Source organism: Chiloscyllium punctatum, chromosome 37, assembly GCF_047496795.1.
Source record: "Chiloscyllium punctatum isolate Juve2018m chromosome 37, sChiPun1.3, whole genome shotgun sequence".
Classification (NCBI taxonomy): Eukaryota; Metazoa; Chordata; class Chondrichthyes; order Orectolobiformes; family Hemiscylliidae; genus Chiloscyllium; species Chiloscyllium punctatum.
Genome location: NC_092775.1, coordinates 48,768,996 through 48,794,390, shown reverse-complemented (window position 1 = coordinate 48,794,390; position 25,395 = coordinate 48,768,996). Strand labels below are relative to the sequence as shown.

Here is a 25,395-nt window from a genome sequence, read left to right as displayed (position 1 = left end):
TACCATCCTGGGAATAAGTGTGGTGAATCTTCTTTGTACTCCCTCAATGACAATAAAATATTTACTGAGATAAGGAGATGAGCACATAGTATTCTAGGTGTGGTCTAACCAAGTTGCCATACAATTGAAGCACTGAAAGTCACATCATATTACTCATGTACTCAAATCATCTTGCAATAAATGTTAACATTCCATTAGCTTTCCTGATAGCTTGCTGTATCTGCATGTTAGCCTTCAGTAACTTATTGACAAAGCCACTAAGGTCCCTTTGCACATTTATACTTTCTGACCTTACACTATATGAGAAATATTCTGCATGTATTAGCAAAATGGATAACCTTAAATTGCCATGTTCTTATTCATTCACTAATTCTGATTAAATCCTCTCAAAGAAGTCTTACATCTTCCTCAAATACACATCCTTCATTAGCTTTGTATCATGTGCAAGGGGTTTCCTGTTGGAAATACAATGTTTGGTTTTCACATCCAAACCATTGATAAATAGTGAACTGCTGGTGCCCAAGTTCAGTTCTTTGCAGTACCCCACTTTCACATCAGCACACTAACTAATGACCCAGTTATTCCCACTCTCAGTTTTTTGTGTTAATTCATTCTTAATCCATTCCAGCCCATTACCTCTTCTACCATGTGCTTTAATTTCATGTCAACCTTGTACAACTTTAAGAAAAATAAGTATCAGTTCTGATAGAAAAAAGCTGCAGCCATCAGTTCTTTTATAAACTGTGGAGGTTAGGTGCATCCTTACCTCTGAATCAAGTTATAGGTTGGAGTTGCACTGCAGACACGAGCATGAAGGTCAACACTCCATTCCAGTGCTGAGGAAATGTTGCAATGTTCGAAGCATTGTCTTTCAAATAAGATGTTAAGTCAAGGCCCATTCTGATTTCTGAGCTAGCAAGAAAGATCCCATGACATTATTTATAAAGAGCAGGGCAGTTTTTTTTCTATATACTGGTCAATATTCTTCTGATTACAAACATATTTAATGGTCATTATCACTTTGTGGGAGCATGCTGTATACAAATTGGCTGCTGCATTTTACATAAGTGACTACACTGTAAAAGCAATGGATATACAGCATTCTGAGATGTCCAGTCGTCAGGAAAGGTAAATGCAATTTTTATATCTTCCACTCTAAATTCTCTAAAGAATTCACATTTAGTAGGAAATCTTAACAATAGATGAATACAAGACTATTCTGGCTTCTGTTACATCAGACAATTTATTAAACTTGATCAAGATAAGTACAAGTAAAACTTGGATTATCAGGCAAAAATGCAGCATTATCATTCTAATATTATAAACATTGTGCCGTTGTCATCACTGGCATGGCAAGGCAGGAACTCACTGTCTGAATAGTCAAAACAGACATATGGTTGGTGCAATCGTTACCTATTGCTAGTTTTTAAATAAGTTTGTCCTGCATCCACTTCTCACTAACTTGGAACAAAAAGGTGAAGCTGTGTTTTGAAATCTAGACAACAGATTTTAAAAATTGCTTGTGAATTGCTATATGAGTTAAACATTGCTAAACTGAGACAAAACTTTCATCGGCACTTGGATGCATGAAATCAGATTTTGAAAAGGAACACTATACAGGTTGAGAAGAGAATGACAATGGTTGGGCCTCTGAGTGGTCAGGGTATTGCTGTGAGAATACAGCTGAGATTGCCAGTGTGCATGACTCTTGTCCCAAAGGGGACAAAAAGAAAATGTGTGTACAAATTTCTTCTGCTTACTTCATATGGGGGGTCCCTGTTTTATGAATGTTCATAATTACTAACACAATCTCATACAGGACGACATATGAACATTTCTTGTACTACAAACGCCAGCTTTGTACTGTTCTGCATTGTGTTCTAAGTTGCATACAAATTGACTTACAAGTCGATGCCGGAACTGAACCTGTTCGCAACCTGGGACTGTCTGTCTATATAGCTTCTAGCATGGTAAATTCATCACACCGCGAGCCTGACTGATGAGCTTAAACCAGTTTCCGGTATAAGAATCTGGCTTTTTCAATCAATAGTGTTCAGCTGCAGAATCATCGGTTGAATCTAACGTTGAATCATATCTAATGGTGTTGAGGCCACAAACATGACCACTGAGAGGATAATTGACATTGTGCCTGCTGTGTTGTTTGATACAGTCTGCCAGCCATTGGGATGTTTGACCTACATACCTGGCATCACACCAGCAATGCAAGTCATATAACATTACTAATTAGTGTGGAAGGCAAGCCATCTTTATGGCTTGACAGCAGCATACTGTTTAGAAACCATTTGTGGATTTACTGCAAAGTAGTAGCATAAGAAAACTAGCTTCATCTGTTCAAACACTTAGCTCTCCCAAACACACTCTGAAGAAATCCTTCACTTTCACAAAGACCATGCAAGTTTGCTTTCCAAACTTGTATCCGCTCGGATTACGTTGTGATGCTTCAAAATTGCTGCAACCCCTTAGAGAGAGGAGATGGATGGGTTGGAAAACCTGTGAGAGTGAAGAAATTGAGCTGTGTGGCAGCCATGCTGTCTTTAAGCTCACAACCCAAAATTTCAGCTTATCATCGTTAAGGTGGAGATTTGAGATGGCCCAGGGAATTCCTTATGGACTCAGACCTGTAAGCCTCTCTCTGTTCATCCCAGCGATTGTACTCTTTGGAAGTCTGGCATAAAAAACACTTTTACAGACAGTTTAGTTTAATTTTAGTCATCCCCTTTATTTACCAATAGCATCACTGTTACAACATAAGCTAAACTAACTAGATTCTAATAACTGAGGAGAGTAGGGTACCAGTTCTTCAAGTGCCCCAGCAGGCTACTCCGATGTACTGATACAAAGTGGCTTCCTTAATACAAAAGTTTGAAAAAGACATTGCATGTTCTTAATTAGACAGATAACAGTGAAAAACAATAATTCATAAATAAGAAAAGTTAATTGACAGATCTGTGTGCGCTTGACTGACCATCAGGTGATTAAAAACAATCCAGCCGAGTTAGGCATCTGCTGGCAAGATAAAATCCTATAAAGAAGTACAATCTAAATTAAGTGAGAGATGTCAAAAGGCATTATTGCAAAGCTTGTATGTCTGATATCATTGTTTTACGAAATGGCTTCTTAGCAAGGAGGGCAAACGTTTGACCATAAAATGGCTTCCCGACAGACTGTGTCAGAATCTCTTCAATGTTAGGTTTAGAATAATTTTAAGCTTGGAGCAGATTCCTGCTTTTTATCTGAAGCACAGAATCATTCTGTACCTGAGGCTGAAATGTTACTGCAAGGCTGTATTTAAAATAATTAATTAGTCTCAAATTAAACATTCCTTCTTTTCAAGTTTGTGACTCAAATTTAAATAAGACATAAGATCTGACTAGTTAGAATTGACAGTGGTGCAGTCATGGTCTGTAAAAACAAGTTAGTTGAAGCTTTACTAATATTACCTTTTACAGAGTTTGCATTTTATAACCAGTAATGGCTACTTAAAATCACCAAAAAGTCTCAAAATGCAATTAAATTCAATCCATAGCAAGTAAGCACGAAGATTTAATTTTCTACTGGCTCCAACAGCCTCAACACTAAAATGGCCTGTCTCTCTAGTGTCCTTCTGAACGCTCAGGTCAGGTTTTGCAACAGCAAAAAAATTTTTTCTCTCTGTGTCTGCCCCACTTGCAAGGGGTAATGAGAATCCATTATAATTGACCATTAATTACAAAGCTTTTGATAGTACTGAGTTTCGTTTCAGGATCAGAATCAAACACTGTCACTAATTTCACAAGGCAACGGCTGTGAATGTTATCACTTGGTGTCCTGGTCACACAAATTCACCGATGCCAAGGCAAATGTTCTTAATTGCCTTGCAGCATCCTGTTGTCACTTGGTGAGCCCAGATGTCCTGGTCTTCTGCATTCCTTAAGATCCCTTCTTTTTTCTGAGCCTTCCTGCCTATTTTCTACTGCAGTAAATGTGTTCTATAATTCAGCATTACATTTTAGTCTAAATGTTTAAAGACAAGTTTTAAGGCTATAGACTTTCTCATCACCCCTACCATGGAATATTTACATACTGAGAGCAATAGAATGCCCACGTACTTTTTTGACATTGCGAGTTCAATCGCCAATATATCACCCAAGGAGGCCATTGATATTTGCACTATATTGGAGCAATCTAGATGTGCCAAAAGTATCTGAATCTGTTTTTATCAGACTTGTGAACTTTGAAATTGACATCATGATTTGCTGTGTCAGCATTAAGCCAATCCAAATAGACTGTTTTGCCATGGGATTCCGTCCAGGCCTTAGATGCGCTAACATCTTCATTGGTTACCGTGAGAAGCATGTCTTCAATAGAATGACCATTAACCTTCTACCCCTGCTGAACTTCCAAGTACACAAACATGAAATGTTTAAGATATTCAAATCTTCGGCTGCAAAAACTTTTTTTTCCCCGCAGGTTAAGAAACTACATCCTGCACTCAGATTGTCAATAGAAATGAAACATTCAAATGAGCTCCTTCTCAATGTGTTTTTAAGGAAATTTGCACTGGTTCTCTAGTAATTTTTTTTCTCTCCATTGAAAACCTGTGTTGACTGGTTATTATATGCCTTGGCATTCCTACACTTTCAGAAGGTATAAGGTCAACCTTATGAATACGGCCCTAGTCATCTGCTAACCATGTAATTTTGATGACTACCTCAAAATTACCCTGAGAAGGGGAAGCTTTCTCAAAATTCGAGCAGGTGAAGCCAGGCTGCTACTTTGTAGTAAATGTAAGTGCTTTTCTACACTAACAGAATTCTACACTAACAAAAAGATGTCTTGCCTGCAACACAAATCTGGTATGAATCTCAGTGCCAGAATGTTGCTATACATGCAAGGCCATACATCTCAGATTTGTACACCATATCAAACATGTGCTGCTGACCATTTGCAGTGGTGCTCATGCAGCCTGTGCTTGCAAGCCTTAGAATACCATATCCAACATTAGAAGTGATCCTACCAATGTTTACTGAGAAAACTTGAAAATGCTAAGAATTACATTGGAAATCAGTTTAAGACAGTCAGTCAAGATCACAGTTTGACGCATTTTCACAGGACCCTGTCTTATGTAAGCAAGAAGCATTTGCACATATTTTTCACATTTTCCTATGAGAAAGTAGTCAGAGAAACTGTCAATCTCTGCTGCCTTCTCATGGTAATACCCAAATGAATCAGTAATCCTGAGAACTCTGGTTACTTGTGTCCTTGTCAAAGACCAAAAGCCTCAACTTAATGTCTCCTTTTAGCAGTGTACAAGCAACATAGCTGTAATTAATGCAGAATTTCAAACATACATCGTGCAGTGTGTGTGTGGAGATAAATTCAAATGAAGCATAATGGTTGGAAAGAAAAAAAATTCCTCATGCAGCAAGAAGTAGTTTAATAGACGTCACAAGCAAGAAATGGACAACAGTGTAGGAAGAGCTGCAGTGCGATGGCTTTCTGATAAACTGCTTCTTCACAGGTGTGATGTATTTAGTACAAATAGTAATAATAATTCAACAGTTGCTTCATATCCCACAATTTCTCCCTGCAAAAATATACACAACTCTTTGAACATACTACCCATATAGGGGAAACAGCTGCAGAATTGTTGTGATGCATTTTATCATTTGAACAGCTGGTTGCTTAGTTTGGAATCTAATATTGTAGTTGACCTTAAGGTGTGTCGGGTCTACAAGGGTCTTCTGCTTACCTGTTAAAAGGTGTTTTACTGATGAGCAATACTACATCTGAGATCTGATCAGACAATAGGCCAGAACACACATTCCACTAATCACATGACATTACAAAACCAGACTGGTTCAATTGTTATTAGCAACAATGTTATAAGATTTATGCCATTCTTACAACATTGGATTTTCAATACTATTACAAGAACCAACTGAATGTACAGCCTGATAGGAGACTGAAATTCTCCAGCATGGAACTGGAAGTCACCCTTTTAGTGTCTCTTCAAAAGCAGCAGCACCACCTTTCAAGTGAAAGTGGATACAATAAGATCTGTAGAGGGTCCATGGGATTTTTTTCCCATCTAAATGAACTGCAGAAGATAAACTTTGAGAACTAACACTTTAATGTTGCAGTCCTCAACTAATTTATAAATTAGAGGGCACACAACACAACTAATTATATTTATTCTGTTTATTTCCTGAAAACATAATTAAAGTTACTAGAATTGTGTTAATATCAATCTGCAAATCCACTACACAATATTTCACAACATCAAGGTTTGCCAAGACAACTTGAAATATAAACACGGAACAAATTTAAAATAAAAGACAGTGCATTAATAATAAAACAGCTGTAGTTTATGGATCACATCCTAGGGGGTCAGGGGGTTACAACTTAGTTTGCTGAAGAATAATTCCTATAAAGACATGGTTTGCAATCCCATAGCATTGCTTACAGTAAATCTGAACATGGTGTCTTCACCATCATTCTCCTTATACTCTTTTAACTTCTATCTGAAGTTAATGTGGTACAACAGGAAAAGGAGCTGATGACACAAAGGCAATCTTTTTAGGTGGTCGGTGCTGGTCTTAGGACTCAGCAAAGATTGTGGACTACCTTTGAGGTGATGGTTTATAAGACTGCAAGGGAATTTTCTGAGTTCAGATATTTGATGTAGGCAAATTTTGTGTTGTGATTTCACCCTCATTTTCTGTTTCATCTTCCCATTCTTACTGTCTGTTAACAACTCCTGTTTATGCAAGGTTTGTGAAGGTTTGTAGCTCAGGTTGAGGTTTAGGGTGTAGGTTTGATATCTAGACGTTTCATTACCTGGCTAGGTAACATCAGTGGTGACCTCCAAGTGAAGCGAAGCTGTTGTCTCCTGCTTTCTATTTATATCTTTCTCCTGGATGGGGTTCCTGGGGTTTGTGGTGATATCATTTCCTGTTCGTTTTCTGAGGGGTTGATAGATGGCATCTAGATCTATGTGCTTGTTTATGGCGTTTGTTTGAAACAAAAACTACCAAACTTAAAAGACCCAGTACAACCCATGGACAAAACCAACGTCATCTATAAAATTCCATGCAAGGACTGCCACAAACACTACGTAGGACAAACAGGAAGAAAGTTAGCCACCAGGATACATGAACACCAGCTAGCCACAAAAAGACACGACCCCCTCTCCCTCATAGCCCTACACATGGATGGAGAAAAAAACCATTTCAACTGGGACAACACATCTATCCTGGGACAGGCTAAGCAAAGAAATGCCAGAGAATTCCTAGAGGCCTGGCACTCCAACCACAACGCCATAAACAAGCACATAGATCTAGATGCCATCTATCAACCCCTCAGAAAACGAACAGGAAATGACATCACCACAAACCCCAGGAACCCCATCCAGGAGAAAGATATAAATAGAAAGCAGGAGACAACAGCTTCGCTTCACTTGGAGGTCGCCACTGATGTTACCTAGCCAGGTAATGAAATGTCTAGATATCAAACCTACAGCTCAGCGAGCAAACCTACACCCTAAACTCCTGTTTACCTCAACCCACCAATGGCAGTAGTTGCACAAATGAAGTATTCATGAAGAGAAAAGGAGGCCAGAATTCCAAAGAACAACAAAATTTGCTATTATATGCTTTGAAGGGTCAACTTAATGAAATGATCTCATCTGAAATTAATCTGATTAATCATTTTTTTAACAAAAAAAAACTTATGGCCACACCAGAGAGAAAACCAAGATCTTATATTGGATCATGTAGAAGCAGCAATACCCTGTGGGGTTGGGAGGACTGCATGGTTAGTCCACATATCAAGGAATACCTTGATGTTACAAAACTTCTGTAAAGGAAGTGAGCTAAACAAAAAGGATCTGCTAGATACAAAGCCTTAACGTAGATAAATCATTCTGTTCTTGGGAGACCTTCAACAATGATACAAGACTTCTGACACTGTGGAATAACACTAAGTCCTCCTCACTTTTTAAGCTAGGTGTTTGAATCATCACAATATTAAACCAAATAAAAGGTTGTAGCTAAGAACAATTAAATCAAACAAAAAGAATTGAAACAAACAAAAACAAATTGTTGTAGAAACTCAACAAGTCTAGTGCATCTGCAGAGAGCAAACACAGATAATATTTCAAGTTCGGTGACCTTTCTTCAGGCAAAAAATTGATATGAGGAGAACCATCTAAGTGAGTGCTGTCATTGTGCCTGTGTGACCATATGAATTTGGGAGTCAAAAATTGCTTATGAAAATACTTTATCGAGAAAAACTCATCAATAGTTAATCTAGACTTCATTTATATTAAAAGCTTTAATTGCAGTACATATCACCAACATATTTAACAGTTAATTCATTGCAAGACACAGCATTTGCAAACATCAATATCTTCATTTTTATTTGATAAAAAGTATGGCTTTGTACACCTTGAGTTGTTCCACATAAACAAAGGTTGCTTATCTGGTTTAAAATTAAAATCTGGTAAATAAACAATCCCTATAGTTATCAGAAGCAATGCTGCAACTAATGCTTCATGAATTAAAAGGATAATCCCACTTGTTTGTTATTTCTCTGCCAATAAGTAAATTTTCCCTGATTTTATTGTTTTTAAAGAAAGGTCACATACCCATAATTGTTAACAGTCCAAACAGATAGGGACAATTCTAATGTAAAGTGGTATGGGACAGGGAAAGCAAAATAAACAAAGAATACTGCCTGATATTTTAGACAATTCAGAATGGGAACTACTCATCAATAAATTCATTTTAATTTGTTTGAATAACTGTATAATTGTTGTATAAACATTAAAGCATTTGTTTAAACTAAAGTTTAAAACAGCCTTGGAATGTTTTGTTGTTATACTGACATTGAAGCAAAGAAAAAATGCTTGTATAAAATACAGAGAGGACATTGAAAATAAAGTGAAATGTTTAAAAAGTGATGCGTTTTTAAAAAAGTTATAGAAACGTAATCAACTTATTGCTAATGGACAGCCTATTCATATTAATTCTCTGTTACAAGATATGCATTAAATATCTAACAAGACAATCACCCACAACTTTAATCATCACCATAATCTTCATAATGCTTCTTCTGGTCCTTTACCCATAGGCTTCCCATAGATCTGGAATGCCCTTTCCCCAGGCATGCACATATACCTGTGTACACGACAATTTGAATTGAGAAACACACTGTTTTAAGCTGTTCTACATCTGTTGCTGAAGAGTTCTTCTATAACTGTCCCATCTGCAAGAGTTGATGTATCTCCAAGTTCCCTCTCATTTCGGGCAATCTGCCTCAGAATGCGTCTCATAATTTTACCTTTATGGTGAGGGGTGGGGGGGGGGGGGGGTGGGGGTGGAAGTCAAAAGCTCAATATAAAATTTTTAAACATATAATTTTGGATAAATTATTTACATGATATACCGTACCAGAACGGGTTTTGGGCAATCCAGGAGCATTCTGTATATAGTCAGGAGTGGCAATGGGTCCTATTTTAACTCGAACTGCAATATACAAAAATAAAATTGTTAATGGAAATGGTTAAATTGCGAAGCATAGTTAAAGTTAGAAAATTCCCTTGATTCATTGCATAAGTTCAGATAACATTGTGTGAACTTACAGAGAGCAAGATTATAGTGTGAATGTAACCTACAGGTAGAAAACCAGCATTTGAGCAAGACATTATACTCAATGATTTGGTAATGATTCTTTTGTCCAAAAATTATCCAAAATTTTGTCCAAAAGTTTGATTCATTGAAATCAGAAAGGTAATCTTGGTTAAAGGACACAAGTATCATAATTACCAGGAAGAAGAAACCAAGAAGAGTACTAGACCTTTGTCTGAACACCCCCATCTAATAATCTATTTACACTTCGAGCAGTATTATGTCATGTGGTTCCCAGTTCAAAATAATCACATTTTTAAGCCAAATTGCTGGAGCTTCAAACATATTTCTCAAATCACACCATATGTTACAGGCTCATGAGATCAAAATCCTGAAATTCCCTCCTGAAGGACATTGTGGGTCTACCTACAACACTTAGATTGCAGTGGTTCAAGAAGGCAACTCACAACCACCTTTTCAAGGGCAACTAGGGACAGGCAAGAAATGCTGGCCCAGCCAGCAATGCCCACATCACACAAGTGAAAAATATTTTTTAAAAAGTTAAAAAGATGCATACATTGCTAGTTTGATACCCAGACTGTAGCACAATAAAAAGTTATGTAAACTCTGGTTACTTAAAAAAGGGACCCAAGGGACACCTTTTTCATGCAGAGGGTGGTACATGTATGGAATGAGCTGCCAGAGGAAGTGGTGGAGGCTAGTACAATTGCAACATTTCAAAGGCATCTGGATGGGTGAATATATGGAAAGGGTTTGGAGGATATGGGCTGGTTGCTAGCAGGAGGGACTAGACTGGGTTGGGATATCTGGTTGGCATGGACGAGTTGGACCGAAGGGTCTGTTTCCGTGCTGTACATCTCTATGACTTTTAACATATGCATGACCATATATTTTAAATCATATTGGAATAATTATAATAGGTTTAGTTAACGAAGCCAGTTTAGGATAGATGAGATGACCTGGGGGGCATCGATATAGCGGAGGAAAAAGTGGGGGGTGGTGCCAGTGTAGCTGCGGAAGATGGACTGTTCCACATATCCAACGAAGAGGCAGGCACAGCTGGGGCCCATGCGGGTGCCCATGGCTACTCCTTTGGTTTGGAGGAAGTGGGAGGATTGGAACGACCAGTTCAGTCAGTCGAAGGAGGGTGTCAGTGGAAGGGTACTGGTTGGGTCGGCGGGAGAGGAAGCAGCAGAGGGCTTGGAGGCCTTCGTGATGGCGGATGGATGTATATTGGGACTGGATGTCCATCGTGAAGATAAGGCGTTGGGGGGCCGGGGTAGCGAAAATCTTGGAGGAGATGGAGGGCGTGGGTGGTGTCCCGAACGTAGGTAGGGAGTTCTTGGACTAAGGGGGACAGGACAGTGTCGAGGTATGCAGAGATGAGTTCGGTGGGGCAGGAGCAGGCTGAGACAATGGGTCGGCCGGGACATCGGATAGATGACCACATGATGGATTAAGAGATATTTCATCAGAAGAAAGAAGAGACCCTACTATTCCTGCTGCTATAAAACAGTCCAGGATGTTCTGCAATGTCAGATCACAGGATACATTAGGAACTTGTTTATTTCATAACAATAAATCTGCATCTTCTGGCAGACCAATTTCTAAGCAATACTCCCAACTGAAATCTGGAATATGAACAGACAAGCTGACAAGACTGAAGTGGCAGGACACTGGTGTGCCTTTGGTGTTGGCAAGGATGTATGAGTATATCACCTGCCAGCTTTTGGGACTGGGATTAGTGTTTGCAGAAAGGTATGGATTTCTAATCCTTCACTGAAGAACTGTTATACATATTTAGAGCAAATGTCCCACTCTTTTCCACAGGACAAAAAAGAAAATATCAGATTGCTAATTCTACACAAGCTAAGGCAGAGATTCAGGGAAATACATAAGAGGATGGCAACCAATTGGAATCACAAATTACTTTGAACAAAGCAGATCACACGTGACATATACAAAACTAAAATAGATTAATTATATTCTCCATCTACAGATACTTCATGTATAGTATAATGTTGTTTAAATTTATTATTATTGAAAACTTTGAACATTAATTTCAGCCTGGGGTTCTGGAGTTTGCAATAGACTTTCAGAGTTACACAAAGTCAGACACTTGCATTTTTTCTGTATTTGCTACAATTTTAATAGTGCCTTCCAGCAGACTGATACACATTACTTCAGAAATTAGGTTTGGGTATTTACAAATATATTTGCAAATAAAAAAGATGAAAACTGCCAACTTTGAATGGGAGGTGAACATCTAACATTACTAATGTATTATAGCTGCAGTGTAACAACAAATGTAAAGGTTTACATTTTGAGTTTTACATTAATGTTGGAAGATACTACTTTATACTGGCTTTAAGCACTTAATAGCTTATAGGTTGCTTTCCAACTTTAGAAATTTCACTGATGGGGAATGATTACTGAACAGTACAGACACATTGCATATGCAGTTCCCTGCTTTCCCAAATGCAAACATGAAGCATGCAGGTAAAATTGACAGTGCCATGCACACCACTCAAATCCCTCACTCTACACTACTTGGAGGAATGAAATCACTACTGATTTAAAACTAAAGCGTTTCATCAGTGAAAGCCCTTAGAAATATTCAGGTTCAGCTCTACCAACCAGCCTCTTACTGCCAATTAATGTTTCACAACTGATGGGTTAGTGAACTTTAAATCAATGTCCCACTGTATGTTGGAATGTTATTCTTATATCTTTTCAGTTCAACAACATTTTGATATGCACCTGAACAGTTCTGCAAACAAGCATTTTCAGACAGTTTGGTAATGGTTAAAGTAATTATATACTTTTGAGTCTTTTCAATAAGTCAATGACGAAATAGCTTTGGAAACTCTGGCAACTATGTAAACAGGACATAAACTAGACAGGAACTTTTTTTCTGAACATCTCTGAAAAAGCTCAGAACATCTTTTAAGCTTTCAGATTCCACCGGCCAGAAAACCTCACAACTACAAAAACTTTAAGATTACCTGTTGTAACCAAAATGATTGAAATAACTCTAGGGGAGGCACAGATGAAGAAACTTATAGCAGGGCCCCTCTCAAACAGCATCACAAAGCAGAGAGTTGAGGCAATTGCAGTTGTTCAGGAATTAAGACTGAGGAAGCACTTGAAATGTTCACCTGCCTTTGCCTTTCAAATTGCTGCAAATACTCAGGGGTGTGATCACACATATTGATTTTGCGCGATACAGACATTCTGTTCCATCTTCCACTTCCCAAGGATGAGCACAGGGACCATTCTGTGTGTTGCATGGCTATATTGAGAATAGAAATATTCCCTTGGATTCCCTGCTTGGAGTTTGTCCTGCTGCATTACAACCATGGTAAGTTGCAAGTCAGGCCTGCATGCCTTGGGACAGAGAATTGCTTCATCTGAACACACTGTATGATTTACAGTCAGCAGCTGGCCATGAAAGAACTAAGCACATAGCTAGGTTTTTTTTAAAATTTATTCATGGGCTGTAGACATCACTGGCTAGGTCAATGTGTTACCTCTCTTTAACTGTCCTGGTTGCCCATGGTACTTAAGAGTCAACTACATTCCTGAGGGTCTGGAGTCACATGTAGACCAGACCCAAAAAAGAATGGCAGCTTTTCATGCCTAAAAGGACATTATGGAGCCAGATTGTTATATAAAAAAAAACTATCGACAATGGTTACACGGCCACCAACAGGCCTGATTTTTGCTCCAGATTTTTTTTTTTGTTCAATTCAAATTTCAGCTTCTTTACTTGAATCCAGGTACCCAGAACATTACTCTGGGTTTCTGGATTACTGATCCAGTCACTTGACCACATGACACCACTACCTCCCCATGAAGCCACATCAATTGTGAACTACATTAAACCTCACCCTAGTCATACACATCTGTCTGTAAAACTGCAGATGTAAGATCTGATCATGTTGTTACTTCACACGGAGGTCTGCAGGCTACTGGACTGAAGGGTACTTCAGAAATATTTGAAACTAAGGGTTCAACTGCTGCATCTGCAATTAACTACAAAAGAGTTCATTGGTTTTCTTTGTGATTAAAATATGATGTGGTTCCTTGCTTATGTCACAGATATATTTGGAAAGCTCAATGAATTGAATACAAGAATTCAACAAAAGAACACAAAGCTTCTGCAAATGAGTGACCAGCTCAAAACACTTGTGAAGAAAACTGCATTCAGGAAGAGTAACATGCTGTCGTTAATCTTTTCTTTCTAAACTTTTCTGTGAAAATGATATCAGCGTTCCACTCGTACACTAACTGACCATTTCTATGTCTTGGAGATGCCTTTGCAACTTTTTTTCCCTGATATGGATATGGAAAAGTTTGCTTGGATCCAAAAAATCATTTTCAATGTCAGCCTGGATTCACTGACAGTTGAAATTGAGCAGCCGATTTGGGATTTTCTGTGATCAAAACTTAGGAAAACATTTTCCAGAGTATCTTCAATGGATTTGGCATGAAGAGTTACCATCCCTGACTTTGTAATGCATCATTTTCATTGGTTTCATTGCTGCCACTAGCCTTTGGCCATGGCCTAAGCAGTAACCAACTCAACACCACCACCACAATCACCTCCATTTGGATGAGGACATGCAGGCAGGTCTGGCCTGTCAATTCTCTCTGGTTGTCTTCATTTCTGTACCATCTTTTCCTACAAGAAAGGGATATATGCTCTCAAGGGTCTCACAATCTGTTTGGCTGTTGTGGTTATGAATGGCCGACAGTATGTGCAAGCAGTGACATGAGGTTTGCAGCAATGTCAAGTACGTATGTGTAAGGTGAAGCTATAAATGTGAGGTATGAGCTCTGATTGGTAGACTATTGCAGTGTGAGTGAAGGTACTGGATTGCATTAAGCAGCGATAATGTTTGATGGGACCTGGAAGATGCATTTGCTGATCTGCACTAATCACAGGATGTCACTGAACTTCTTGCTGCACTGCATCCAGGTCCTCAGGGCTTGTTTCATTGCACTGACTGCTACAGATATCTGCTCCCATTACCCTCTGGGTAATTTTCTGGATACTCTCTGGCAACCTATGGACAAAGCACTTATCTTATCAACCAAGGCCTCCACTATAGTATTGGAAAATCTACCTGCCTTTCTCCATGTTGCACCTTGATTAAGTGTTTCCTGAGTTAGAATCAGTTGAGGAATGTCTGCATCATGCGCTGGAAGCCAGAGTGCAGCTGCTTTTTAAGAGCTGCCAGTTAGCTCTAAACAGTGCAAGCTGGCTTTGAAGCAAATATTAATTTTGAGCATCCTGTTGAGATGTATAGCCAATGAACAGCATGGGCTGTGCTGATGTCAAATAGAAATCACTCAAATGAACATGGATCACCAAGACAGCACTTCCACTGAACATGCGCTGGTTATTTGAACATTACAATCCCCAAGCCTGTATTATTTGAAAATATTCAATTTGGAGCCTAGACACTTTACAGACAAGTCTTTGGGGAGGTAAGAAATGAGGGAAAGCTTTTTTCAAACCATGTAACTAAATACACTGGGACAATAATCATATTCAAAACACATTTTCATACTTAACGATGAGTTATCATTTTTTGTAAAAACAAGTTGTTGATTTTAAATTTGCTCTAGTATTTTTTAGAAACAGATACCTTGATCTTTTAGTTCAGCAATCAGCGTTTCAGTAAATTCATATCCAGCTTTCAGAGTGACAAAGCAGTAGAGGCATTCTCCTTTTATTGGGTGGGGATGACTCACAACAGCAGCTTCAGCTACAGTTACATGTTCTATTAATGCAGACTCCACTTCAGCAGTGCTCAAAAGGTGCCCTGTAAAACAAAACCTTTCTTCTCTTAGATAGTGTTACAAAGGAATAATATAGTTCATCATCTTGTGTACACATTTTAACACGCAGAATAAAAAAACTTTCCCTGGAGCAGAGGCTGAACCTTATAGAGATTTATAAAATCATGAGGGGCATGAATAGGGTAAATACACAAGGTCTTTTCCCTGGACAGGGGATGGGGGGGGGGGGGGGGTTGCTTGTGTGAAATTAGCTGCCAGAGGAAATGGTGAAGGTTGGTACAATTACATTTTAAAAAGTTTCTGGATAGGAAGGGTTTAGAGGGATATGGACCAAGTGCTGACAAATGGGACGAGGTTAATTTAGGATATCTGGTTGGTATGGAAGAGTTGGATCAAAGGGTTTACTTCCATACTGTACATCCCTAGGACTCTATAAGTAAGAGCTGTGTCGATGCTTGCTAATAAACCATAAGTGCTGTTACGTTAAGAAACAACAGCAGGGTGAGATGAATGGAATAGAATTGAATAATATCAATGCAGGAAATAATTCAGAACAGGGACCTGGAGTAAAGGAATAAAATTAGATGGACCATTTATAAATAGGGAAAACTGAAGTACAGGGAGGACAGTAGCTCAAAGTGATGAGACTTCCTAGAGTAAATGTTCTTTATTATGGACATGCAGTTCCAATGCATTTTAGGGATAAGGAGCTTCAGTTACATGGATAGGTTGAAAAAGAAAAAGTATATATGATGGACTATATTTGCACTGCAAAGTTTTCAAAGGGCCTGCCAATTTAGCTGGCACTGCCATACACCTATTAGCATCACACAAAAACTGGCAGTGACGCTTTCTCTGTTTTTAAAATCCAAGTAGCTTAGCTCGGAGAGAGCAAACAATAGAAATGAGGACCAAGTGGTTCAGAGTCAATCAAAAACTGAAAATATGTCAAGGTGTAGCTCATGTAGTAGCATGCACAAGTGCAACCATAAACACATCAGTCTATATGCAGATATTCAAAGTGGTCAGAACCTCTTGTCCTGACTGAGATGGGAAAGAAGCTGGTGCAGTCCCTCCTCATTACACTTAACAACATGAACCCAGGCACTGACTGTAACTAAAAGTCTAGAAAAACCATCATAGATGACCTGGATGACCCAATAAGAGGCAAAAATCAGGATGAATTAAACTCTACCTGAAGTGTCTAATACCTGTTGCTGGGAATTAAAGTAGGTTTAGTGCAGGGCAAAATAAACCACTGTTAAACTGACCTAACAATGGGCTACTACTGTGTGCTGTTGTATTTAAGCTTCTGATAATATTTAAACTGGATTGCAAATTAACAACAATTGGAGAGCAAACTAAATAAATATATAAATATTTCTTAAAACAGCTGCACAAGAGATTATTTTTCTGCTGTTAAGCTAGTTGCCATCTTCTATATCATGTCTAGAATCCCAACATAATCCAATTTGACTGTTGGCTGCATCTAGTGAATAAAAATGAAACCCCTTTGGGAATTAAGTTATTTTTAAAATGTCAGGAGAACATACATCATATATTCATTAAGACGTCTATAAGTGACCTCCTTTCCTACTATCATGTCCTTGCTGGCAGTTGCAGGCACTAGTTAATCCCATTCCTTTGCCTTTACCCAGAAGCCTTACACATCTTTCTCTTCAGCAAATAACCACTTTCCCTTGAAAATCATAACATAATATGCTTCCACCAGGCTATCAAGCAGTCCACGGAAGATCCTAACCACATACTGCAAGGAATGTCTTCTTTTCTGGCTTTGTTTGGATTATTTTGCCCTATGCCTTACATCCTCTAGTTCTCAAGCCTGTATCAATGGAAACAGATTTTCCCTATTTACTCTGTCCAGAACACTCATGGTTTTAAGCACCTTTATCAAATCTTGTCTGAAACAACTCTTAAGAAAAACAACCTTTTCTTTTCCAATCTATCCATGTAACTGAAGGTCCTCATCTCTAAAATGCTTCTAAGTAAATCTTTTCTACACCTTCTTGAACATTAACTCATCTGTCCTAAAGTGTGGCGTCCAAGATTGGATAATATTCCCAATCAGGCTGAACCAGAATTTAACAGTTATTTCAACACATTTAGAAACATGCAGCACTTTGTAGATAAGTTATTCATAATTTCATAATTTCATGATGACAGTTGGAGCAAATTCCTTGAAACAATTTCTTGTCCTGATGCAAGTTCAGAAAATTCCCAGTCATGTGAACAAGAATTGCCCATCCAGTGAGTAGTCATATGAGATATACAGCATGGAAACAGACCCTTTGGTCCAGCTCATCTCTGCCAATCAGATATCCTAATCCAGTCTGGTCCCATTTGCCAGCATTTGATCTATATCCCTCTAAATCTTTCTATTCATATACCCATCCAGATGCCTTTTAAATGCTGTAATTGTACCAGCCTCCACCGCTTCCTCTGGCAGCTTATTCGATAGATGCACCACTCAGTGAAAATGTTGCCCCTTAGGTCCCTTTAAAATATTTTCCCTCTCACTTTAACCTATGCCCTCCAGTTTTGAACTGCCCCACCCTGGGGACAAGACTTGTTCTATTTACCCTATCCATGCCCCTATGATTTCCTAAACATCTATGGTCTGTACAGTCAAATCAACACAACCTCCCAGTTGCTAGCCACTTCAACTCCCCTGACAGCATGCCCATCCTGGGCCGTCTCTAACATCAACACAAGACTACATGCAAAGTGCAGAAAGAACACCTCATCTTCTGCCTCAGGAGCTTACAACCATACTGCCTTAACATAGAATTCACCAACTTTCAAATCTCCCCACCCTCTACCTCATCCCAGGCCCAGCCCTCCCTCTCCACCCCACCCCCTTAACCTGACCCCACCTGTCCAGCTTTCTTCCCACCTATCCTCTCCACTTTTCCCACTGACCAATCACAGCCACCTCCTATCTGCATTCACTAGCATCTGATACTCCAGGGAATATAGTCCCAGTCTATTCAGCCTCTCCCTATAGCACAAACCCTCCAACCCTGGCAACACCCTTGTAAATCTTCTCTGAACCCTTTAAGTTTCACAACATCCAAGTACCTCGGGGTCACCACTTACAAGTCTCGATTAAACTGATTTAGTAATAAAATATAGTATGGTCTTTCCACAAGATCATTCTAATTACAGAAATAGTAGGCTAACCATAATCCAATCACCCAAGTTTCACATCAAGTAAGAACAATAAAAATAACATTGAAGAAAAATTCTTACACAATTCGACAAAAAAAGAAAACATGAAAGAGGGAAGCATCAGAGCAAATAATCGCACTCGGCTTCACCTCACTGAAGGGTTAGTTCAGGTTTGATTTATGTTGCAGATTTAAAATTTACGAGGAGTGGTTCTGACCTTGCATCTATTCCAATATTTTGTGACAGCATACTATTTCTGTTGGGAATCAAAAGAAGTATGAACTACAAATCTTACCAGATACATTTAGCATGTCATCAATCCTTCCAGTGATCCAGTAGTAACCATCTTTATCTCTCCTGCAACCTGTCAACCAAAGTTAATGATTTTAAACTAAATATTTGTTTAAATTTATGCCTATTTAGTAAAAATATGAAGAATGTAGACAGTACCAAAATATTACTAGCTAATCTGGCTTCGAAAACAAATGGTGCATTTTTAAAGTGTGCAGACATTCAGAAACTGTGCCTCATGGTCAAGAAAGAACACGCATCCACAGAACATCTTCATGACCTTTCAACTTGCCAAAGTGTTTTAATGACAATGAAATACTTGTGAATTATTGTCACTGTTTAAATATTCAGTGGAAGTCCAGTTTAAGCAATTCACCATCTCCTGTGACAAAATATCCAGGGAACTTCTTAAAATAGGTGGTTTCAAAACGTTGATGGTTGCCATAAATTGTACGCATTATGGATGGCCAAGGCTTCTTGAATACCTGGATGTAAAAAAATTTAAAGAATAGACATGGTTTAAAGCTAAATAATATAGCCCACTGTCATATAGAAATATTAAAACAATGCATTAAGTTAATCACATTAAGAGTTTATGACTCAAACTACACAACAGACAGTCTGTATAGTTCATGGGTTGACTGTAGTTGTAGTGACTGAAATCAGTGCTGTTTAAGTTTTAACAAAGTCTTATTTATTTTGTGCAGCTATTATCAATGCTATGACAATGAAAATAATGTTTGTTACAATATTGCTCTCAGTAACAGAAATAAACTACACCCATCATGTTAGGCAAGAATGAGGACTGCAGATGCTGGAAATCAGAGTCTAGATTAGAGTAGTGCTGGAAAAGCACAGCCAATCAGACAGGATCCTGATGAAGGGCTTTTGACCGAAACATCAATTTTCCTGCTCCTCGGATGCTGCCTGACCGGCTGTGCTTTTCCAGCACTACTCTAATCTACACCCATCATGTTATTCAAGCAGGCTGTGTGTTTGCAGATGAGGAGTAGAGAGAGGAGAATGGACTGAAGTATAAATACAATGGATACTACCACTAGAAGGTTAGAGACCTGACCATTTTCATATACTCCCGCAAATTGCATTCCTGCTTCTATTTAAAAGGTTATACTTCTTCCTTTTTACAATTTTTTAATCCAACACACTGAAAACTCCCCAAATACCAATGTGCATTCTGCTAATCCATGTTGCTCCAGCTAGCTACTGGCAAGTACGTGTTATCAGTTCAAGGTATCTATGCTTTAATTTTTACTACTGTTCCTGCAGAGACCAATTCCCTTTGACCATCATGGCAAGATCAGCAACACAGCATAGTGGATGTAAACAATATTCTACATAATACTTGACAGAATCCCTACAGCGTGGAAGCAGATGATTTGGCCCATCAAGTCCAAACTGACCTGCCAAAAAGCATCTCACCTAGTCCCACCACTTTACCCTATCCCTGTAACTCTGCATTGCCTGTGGCTAATCCACCTAACCTGCACAGCCCTGGACACTATGAGCAATTTAGCATGGGCAATTCACCTAACCTGCACATCTTTGGAGGAAACCGGAGCACCTGGAAGAAACCCACACAGACACAGGCCTGCCAACTTCACAGATAGTCACCGAAGGATGGAATCAAATCTGGGCCCCTGGCGCTAACCACTGAGCCTCCATGCCATCTTTAGCATCACTCGAACCTTTTTTCAGGTTCAAGGGATGCTAGGAACTTGTGGTCACCATTTAATTTACTAATAAACTGAATGCTAGATTACCAGTCAAGAAAAAAAAACGAAGGAAGTTTGCTTGTGACTAAATGGTGACAAGGATGTCCGCTAATGGAAATAATAGTAATGAGTAATAAAAACAAACTTCAGATAAATTCAGATTCATCAATGGCAAATTCTGATTGAAGAAAAAATAATGAATACAAAAAAGGCAGCTTTTTGAAATCCTAGTGTATGCATATTAAGATCAATGGTAGTCCTTAGCTTCAACTATAAGAACTTGGTTACAATTGGTTCCTTTAAACAGCCTGACACGTGGAGCTGCAGTTCTGTTGTTTCTGCTCTGCATCTAACTGCATTTCACAATGTTACTCAGGAAAACAATTTTGGACATGTCATTGTACTTCCCTACAAAGAGCTCTTCTCCCATCAATTACATTTTAAATGGTATATCTTTGCACAGTAAAAGCAGCATTGTCTGTAATGTTTGCAGGTTTTAAGAGGTTACTATTTAAGGATAGTTTGAAATTGCATTAGGTTATGTCCAAAGCAATTTCATACTGTTTCAGTCAGGAGTTGTGTCAAATTCTTTCTTTAGACATTTAATGCAAACTTACGAGCAAGAGGAAGGAGAAATGATCTTACACTTAAATGGTCATAGAACTATCTATCGTCTATCCAACTTCTACCTTCTTTCCTGAGGTGTCACTCAATACCAACACTTCTCACTGAGGGAACAGGAACTAATTGCAGCACTGTAACTGTTGCCCTAGTTGACATCAATTAAGAATATAAATTAAGAATGGAACTTGAGATTTAATATATGGCTTGAGTGAAGAAAAACATAACTATGATTTACATAACACTGTACACTTGGCAGGACATGCCTAAACATCTCAAGGCCAATGAGACATACAAGGTGGGAGTACAAATGTCATGCTGCGGCTAAGCTGTACACAGAAATCAAATTAGGTAACTTATTTTAGCTATGTTGTTCAAGAGATAAACGTTGACCAGGACAATGGTCAACTATTCTTCAAATAGTGCTGTATGATCACTTTTGTCCACTTGGGAGGTTGAACACTTCAAAAACTGAAGTATTTCTAATGTGCAGCAAGTAATGAAATTCAGCCAAGGTCAGCCTAGAACCTGCAACCTTCTGACTCAGAGGCAAAAGTACTACCATTCAGCAAAGGTTACTTTAGTATTACATTCACATGCAAGGCAAATAGAAAACTCAAAAGTTAAATAACCCATAAGCATTTTTCTAAAATCAGTTCTAGCTTAGACTAACAAAATGAAATGGAGCTCTCACCAGTCACAATATTTCTACTTAATGTTTAAAGTATTGCATCACATTTGTAAAATAAATGTCATTGTTCCTGCAAAACTGCAAACCAGCAATGCACGTGTACAAGTTCAACACTATTACAGGTACCTGTAGAATGTTATATGCAGCTGGAAGATCTGCACTATACTGCTGATTTTGTGTCAATAAAAAAAGGATATCTGCACAAAACTACCAATATGATCAGATGACTACTGATAAGTCAATCTTCAATATCAAGAAAAAGGTTGGTGCTTGATGTCTGTTATAAATTTAACAATTTAAATACAAACAATTCTGAGACAGTCCACTAACCCATCAATTTACAACCAACAGGAGACAACCTAGAGCCAGTATGAACACCAAGTGACATGACATTGCTTATTAGATATGGTCTCACTTTATTTTCTTTCAGTACACTTGAGAATAAAACTATCAAACCAATTACAGAGCTGGAATGAGCATCAACTTGGGAATAAATAAGCAAGCCAACACGCTATGTTTAGTGCATAAGGACTTGACATTTATAAACTAACTTGAAAGCGTTTTCTTTTATCTAATACAATACACATTTTTAAAGGTTTCAAAACAAGATCGTAATTCAATTTTTCATACCAAATAACCTTCAGACTCTCCTTCCAGTTCTTCTCCAGATTCATTGAGGATGGCAGGGACAACTCCAAAAAAGGGAAAACTCTGAAAATTAATGAATATCTGAATTGAACATGAATTATTTGAACTTAGTTTATCCATAAAAATTATAACAAATAGTATCATGAAACATCTCCATTAAAAAAGTATTTATATAGGCCAACAAATGATAAATTTGGGATTTTGAATTTTGCACCAGGGACCAATTTTCATCTGAGACAATGGTAGGACCATTACAATGTCCCTAATCTCCCCAAGTCGGAGAAGGAAAACTGACCATTCCTGCTGGAAGTGCACATAATGATGAGACAAGATTGTATTAATTGTATAAAGTCAATAAGGATTACTTTGAGGGTCACACACAAAGAAAGCACCAAATTCCTTTGTCATCAGATCCCAAAGTCAACACTTTCAAGAGAGATAAGCAGGATCTCCCAAAATGCAAGTCACAGAAACTGAAGAGAAAGGAACAAGGGGACATCTTATTTAAAGCAAAACTGAAAAAAACATTTTACTGTCAAAATCTGGAATGGAACTCTATCAGATAGAGACAATAAGATTTAATTAAAATTTGTTGAAACATTATTCAAATTGAAGTCATCAGCTGATATTCACAAGTATTATCTCAGCAATGCCTAAGTTTCAAATGTGAAATGGTGCAGAAAGGACAGAATAACCAATTTCAAAATGTATTTTGAGAGTGAGAGTAGCTTTATTTCTACCATATATAACTGATACAGTAAAAACGAGACAGCAGTCCTTCAGGACCAAGGTTCGACATGACAAAGTGCGTAAGAAGTGCAAAACACACAAATTAGCACAGTAATTCCTGACATATCAAGACAACAGGCACAGTGGTGTACAAATGTGCTGTCCATACAAAGTGACAAATAATGACTTGTTATAGATATTGTTCTGCAAAATTAATATTGCATTCAGCAGAGAAATATTTATGTTTCAGATGATGAATGACACTTTACTCACAGCTGACCCTGGCTTCAGTGGGATGGCAGCTGGAAGAGGAGTAATCATGTGACCACCCTGCAAACAACAGATAATCTACATTAAGGCAAACAGCTGACAATCAAGACTAAAGTGAACACAATAATATAGAAAATACTGGGAAAGTGGTAACTTATCATCCTCACAATGAAGTAGCCAACTACTGTAATAAGGAAGGATCTTAGAAGGCTTCTCAACTGAGGCTGTTTGGGTAGAGCTTAAAAACAAAAAAGGGGGCAATCACATTGTTGACAGTATATTATAGCATCCAAGGAGCTTCGAAATTGACGTTTTGGGCAAAAGCCCTTGGCTTTTGCCCGAAACGTGGATTTCGAAGCTCCTTGGATGCTGCCTGAACTGCTGTGCTCTTCTAACACCACTAATCCAGAACCTGGTTTCCAGCATCTGCAGTCATTGTTTTTACCCCAGTATATTATAGCGGATCTCTAAAGAGTCAGGGAGAGATAAGTGGACAGATATGTAGGCAAATTTCACAGGTGTATTAAAATAACGGTAATAATCGTAGCAGATTTAAGTGTCTCTGATATTAACTAAAATAGACAGTGTGAAAGGCCTAGAATCCTTAAAATAGTTCTAGCTTTTTAAGCCAGGATTTAAAAAGCCCTACAAGAGTCGGGGCATTGCCAGACCAAAATTTTGGTAACAAGGCCAGGCAACATGATAGAAGAGTCATGGGGGAGAGCATTTTGAGGATAGTGACCATAACTCAGTAAGATTTAAGATGGTCATGAAAAAAGCCACAAATGAACAAGAAATAAAGGCTTTGAATTGTGGAAATTCTAATATTAATATGGTACGACCCAATATCACTAAATTTGTTGGAAGTAGCTATTTGTAGGAAAATCTATTTCACAGCAGTGGAAGTCTTTCAGAAAGGAAGTGCAGGGTCAATGTGTTCCTGCAAAAGGTGAAGAGAAGCAGCAGAAGAAAGAACATGTCTAGAGAAAACTGGATATCAAGGAATGTATGGAACTGAGTAAGTCCAAATATAAGGGTCAGACTGTTCAGGAGAGAGATCAGGACACTGGAACTCACTTACACAAATGGCAGTTGATGCTAGATTAGTTGTTAGTTTTAAATCGGAGGTAAATTTTTCAAAGGTTTATGTAAAGATTTGTAGTTCGGGTGCTGGTTGTCATAGTTGTGGGTATATTTGCCAAGCTCAGGGAAAAGATCTTGTCTATTTACCCTCTCATGATTTTATAAACCTCTGTAAGGTCATCCCTCAGCCTCTGATTCTCCAGGGAAAACAGCCCCAGCCTGTTCAACCTCTCCCTATAGCTCAAATCCTCCAACCCTGGCAACATCCTTGTAAATCTTTTCTGAACCCTTTCAAGGGTCACTACACCCTTCCAATATGACCTCCCAACTCCTGTACTCAATACTCTAACCAATAAAGGAAAGCATACCAAATGCCTTCTTCACTATCATATCCACCTTTGACTCTACTTTCAAGGAGCTATGAATCTGCACTCCAAGGTCACTTTGTTCAGCAACACTCCCTAGGACCTGACCATTAAGTGCATAAGTCCTGTCCTGATTTGCCTTTCCAAAATGCAGCACCTCGCATTTATCTAAATTAAACTCTATCTGCCACTCCTCAGCCCATTAGCCCATCTGATCAAGATCCCTTTGTAATCTGAGGGAACCTTCTTCGCTGTCCACTACACCTCCAATTTTGGTGTCATCTGCAAACTTACTGACTATACCTCTTATGATCACA

At 38.4% G+C, this 25,395-nt stretch overlaps 2 protein-coding genes across 5 annotated transcripts in view; one reads left to right on the top strand and one right to left on the bottom strand.

Moving 5' to 3' along the window:
* The window catches only part of LOC140463096 (uncharacterized), a 28,201-nt gene extending 7,877 nt beyond the window's left edge, over positions 1-20,324 (top strand). The window contains exon 3 of the mRNA XM_072556816.1: positions 20,226-20,324. Coding sequence (XP_072412917.1) covers positions 20,226-20,273 — 48 coding nt within the window. The 3' untranslated portion in view covers positions 20,274-20,324. The remainder of the gene's footprint in view (positions 1-20,225) is intronic.
* The window catches only part of LOC140463095 (acetyl-coenzyme A synthetase, cytoplasmic-like), a 76,869-nt gene continuing 58,940 nt past the window's right edge, over positions 7,467-25,395 (bottom strand). For all 4 annotated transcript variants that reach the window (XM_072556812.1, XM_072556814.1, XM_072556811.1 and 1 more), the window contains 7 exons: positions 23,634-23,690; positions 22,614-22,694; positions 19,315-19,423; positions 18,943-19,011; positions 15,305-15,481; positions 9,453-9,527; positions 7,467-9,342 (listed from right to left, as the gene is read on the bottom strand). In XM_072556812.1, the coding sequence (XP_072412913.1) occupies positions 9,218-9,342; positions 9,453-9,527; positions 15,305-15,481; positions 18,943-19,011; positions 19,315-19,423; positions 22,614-22,694; positions 23,634-23,690 (693 nt within the window). In that variant the 3' untranslated portion in view covers positions 7,467-9,217. The remainder of the gene's footprint in view (positions 9,343-9,452; positions 9,528-15,304; positions 15,482-18,942; positions 19,012-19,314; positions 19,424-22,613; positions 22,695-23,633; positions 23,691-25,395) is intronic.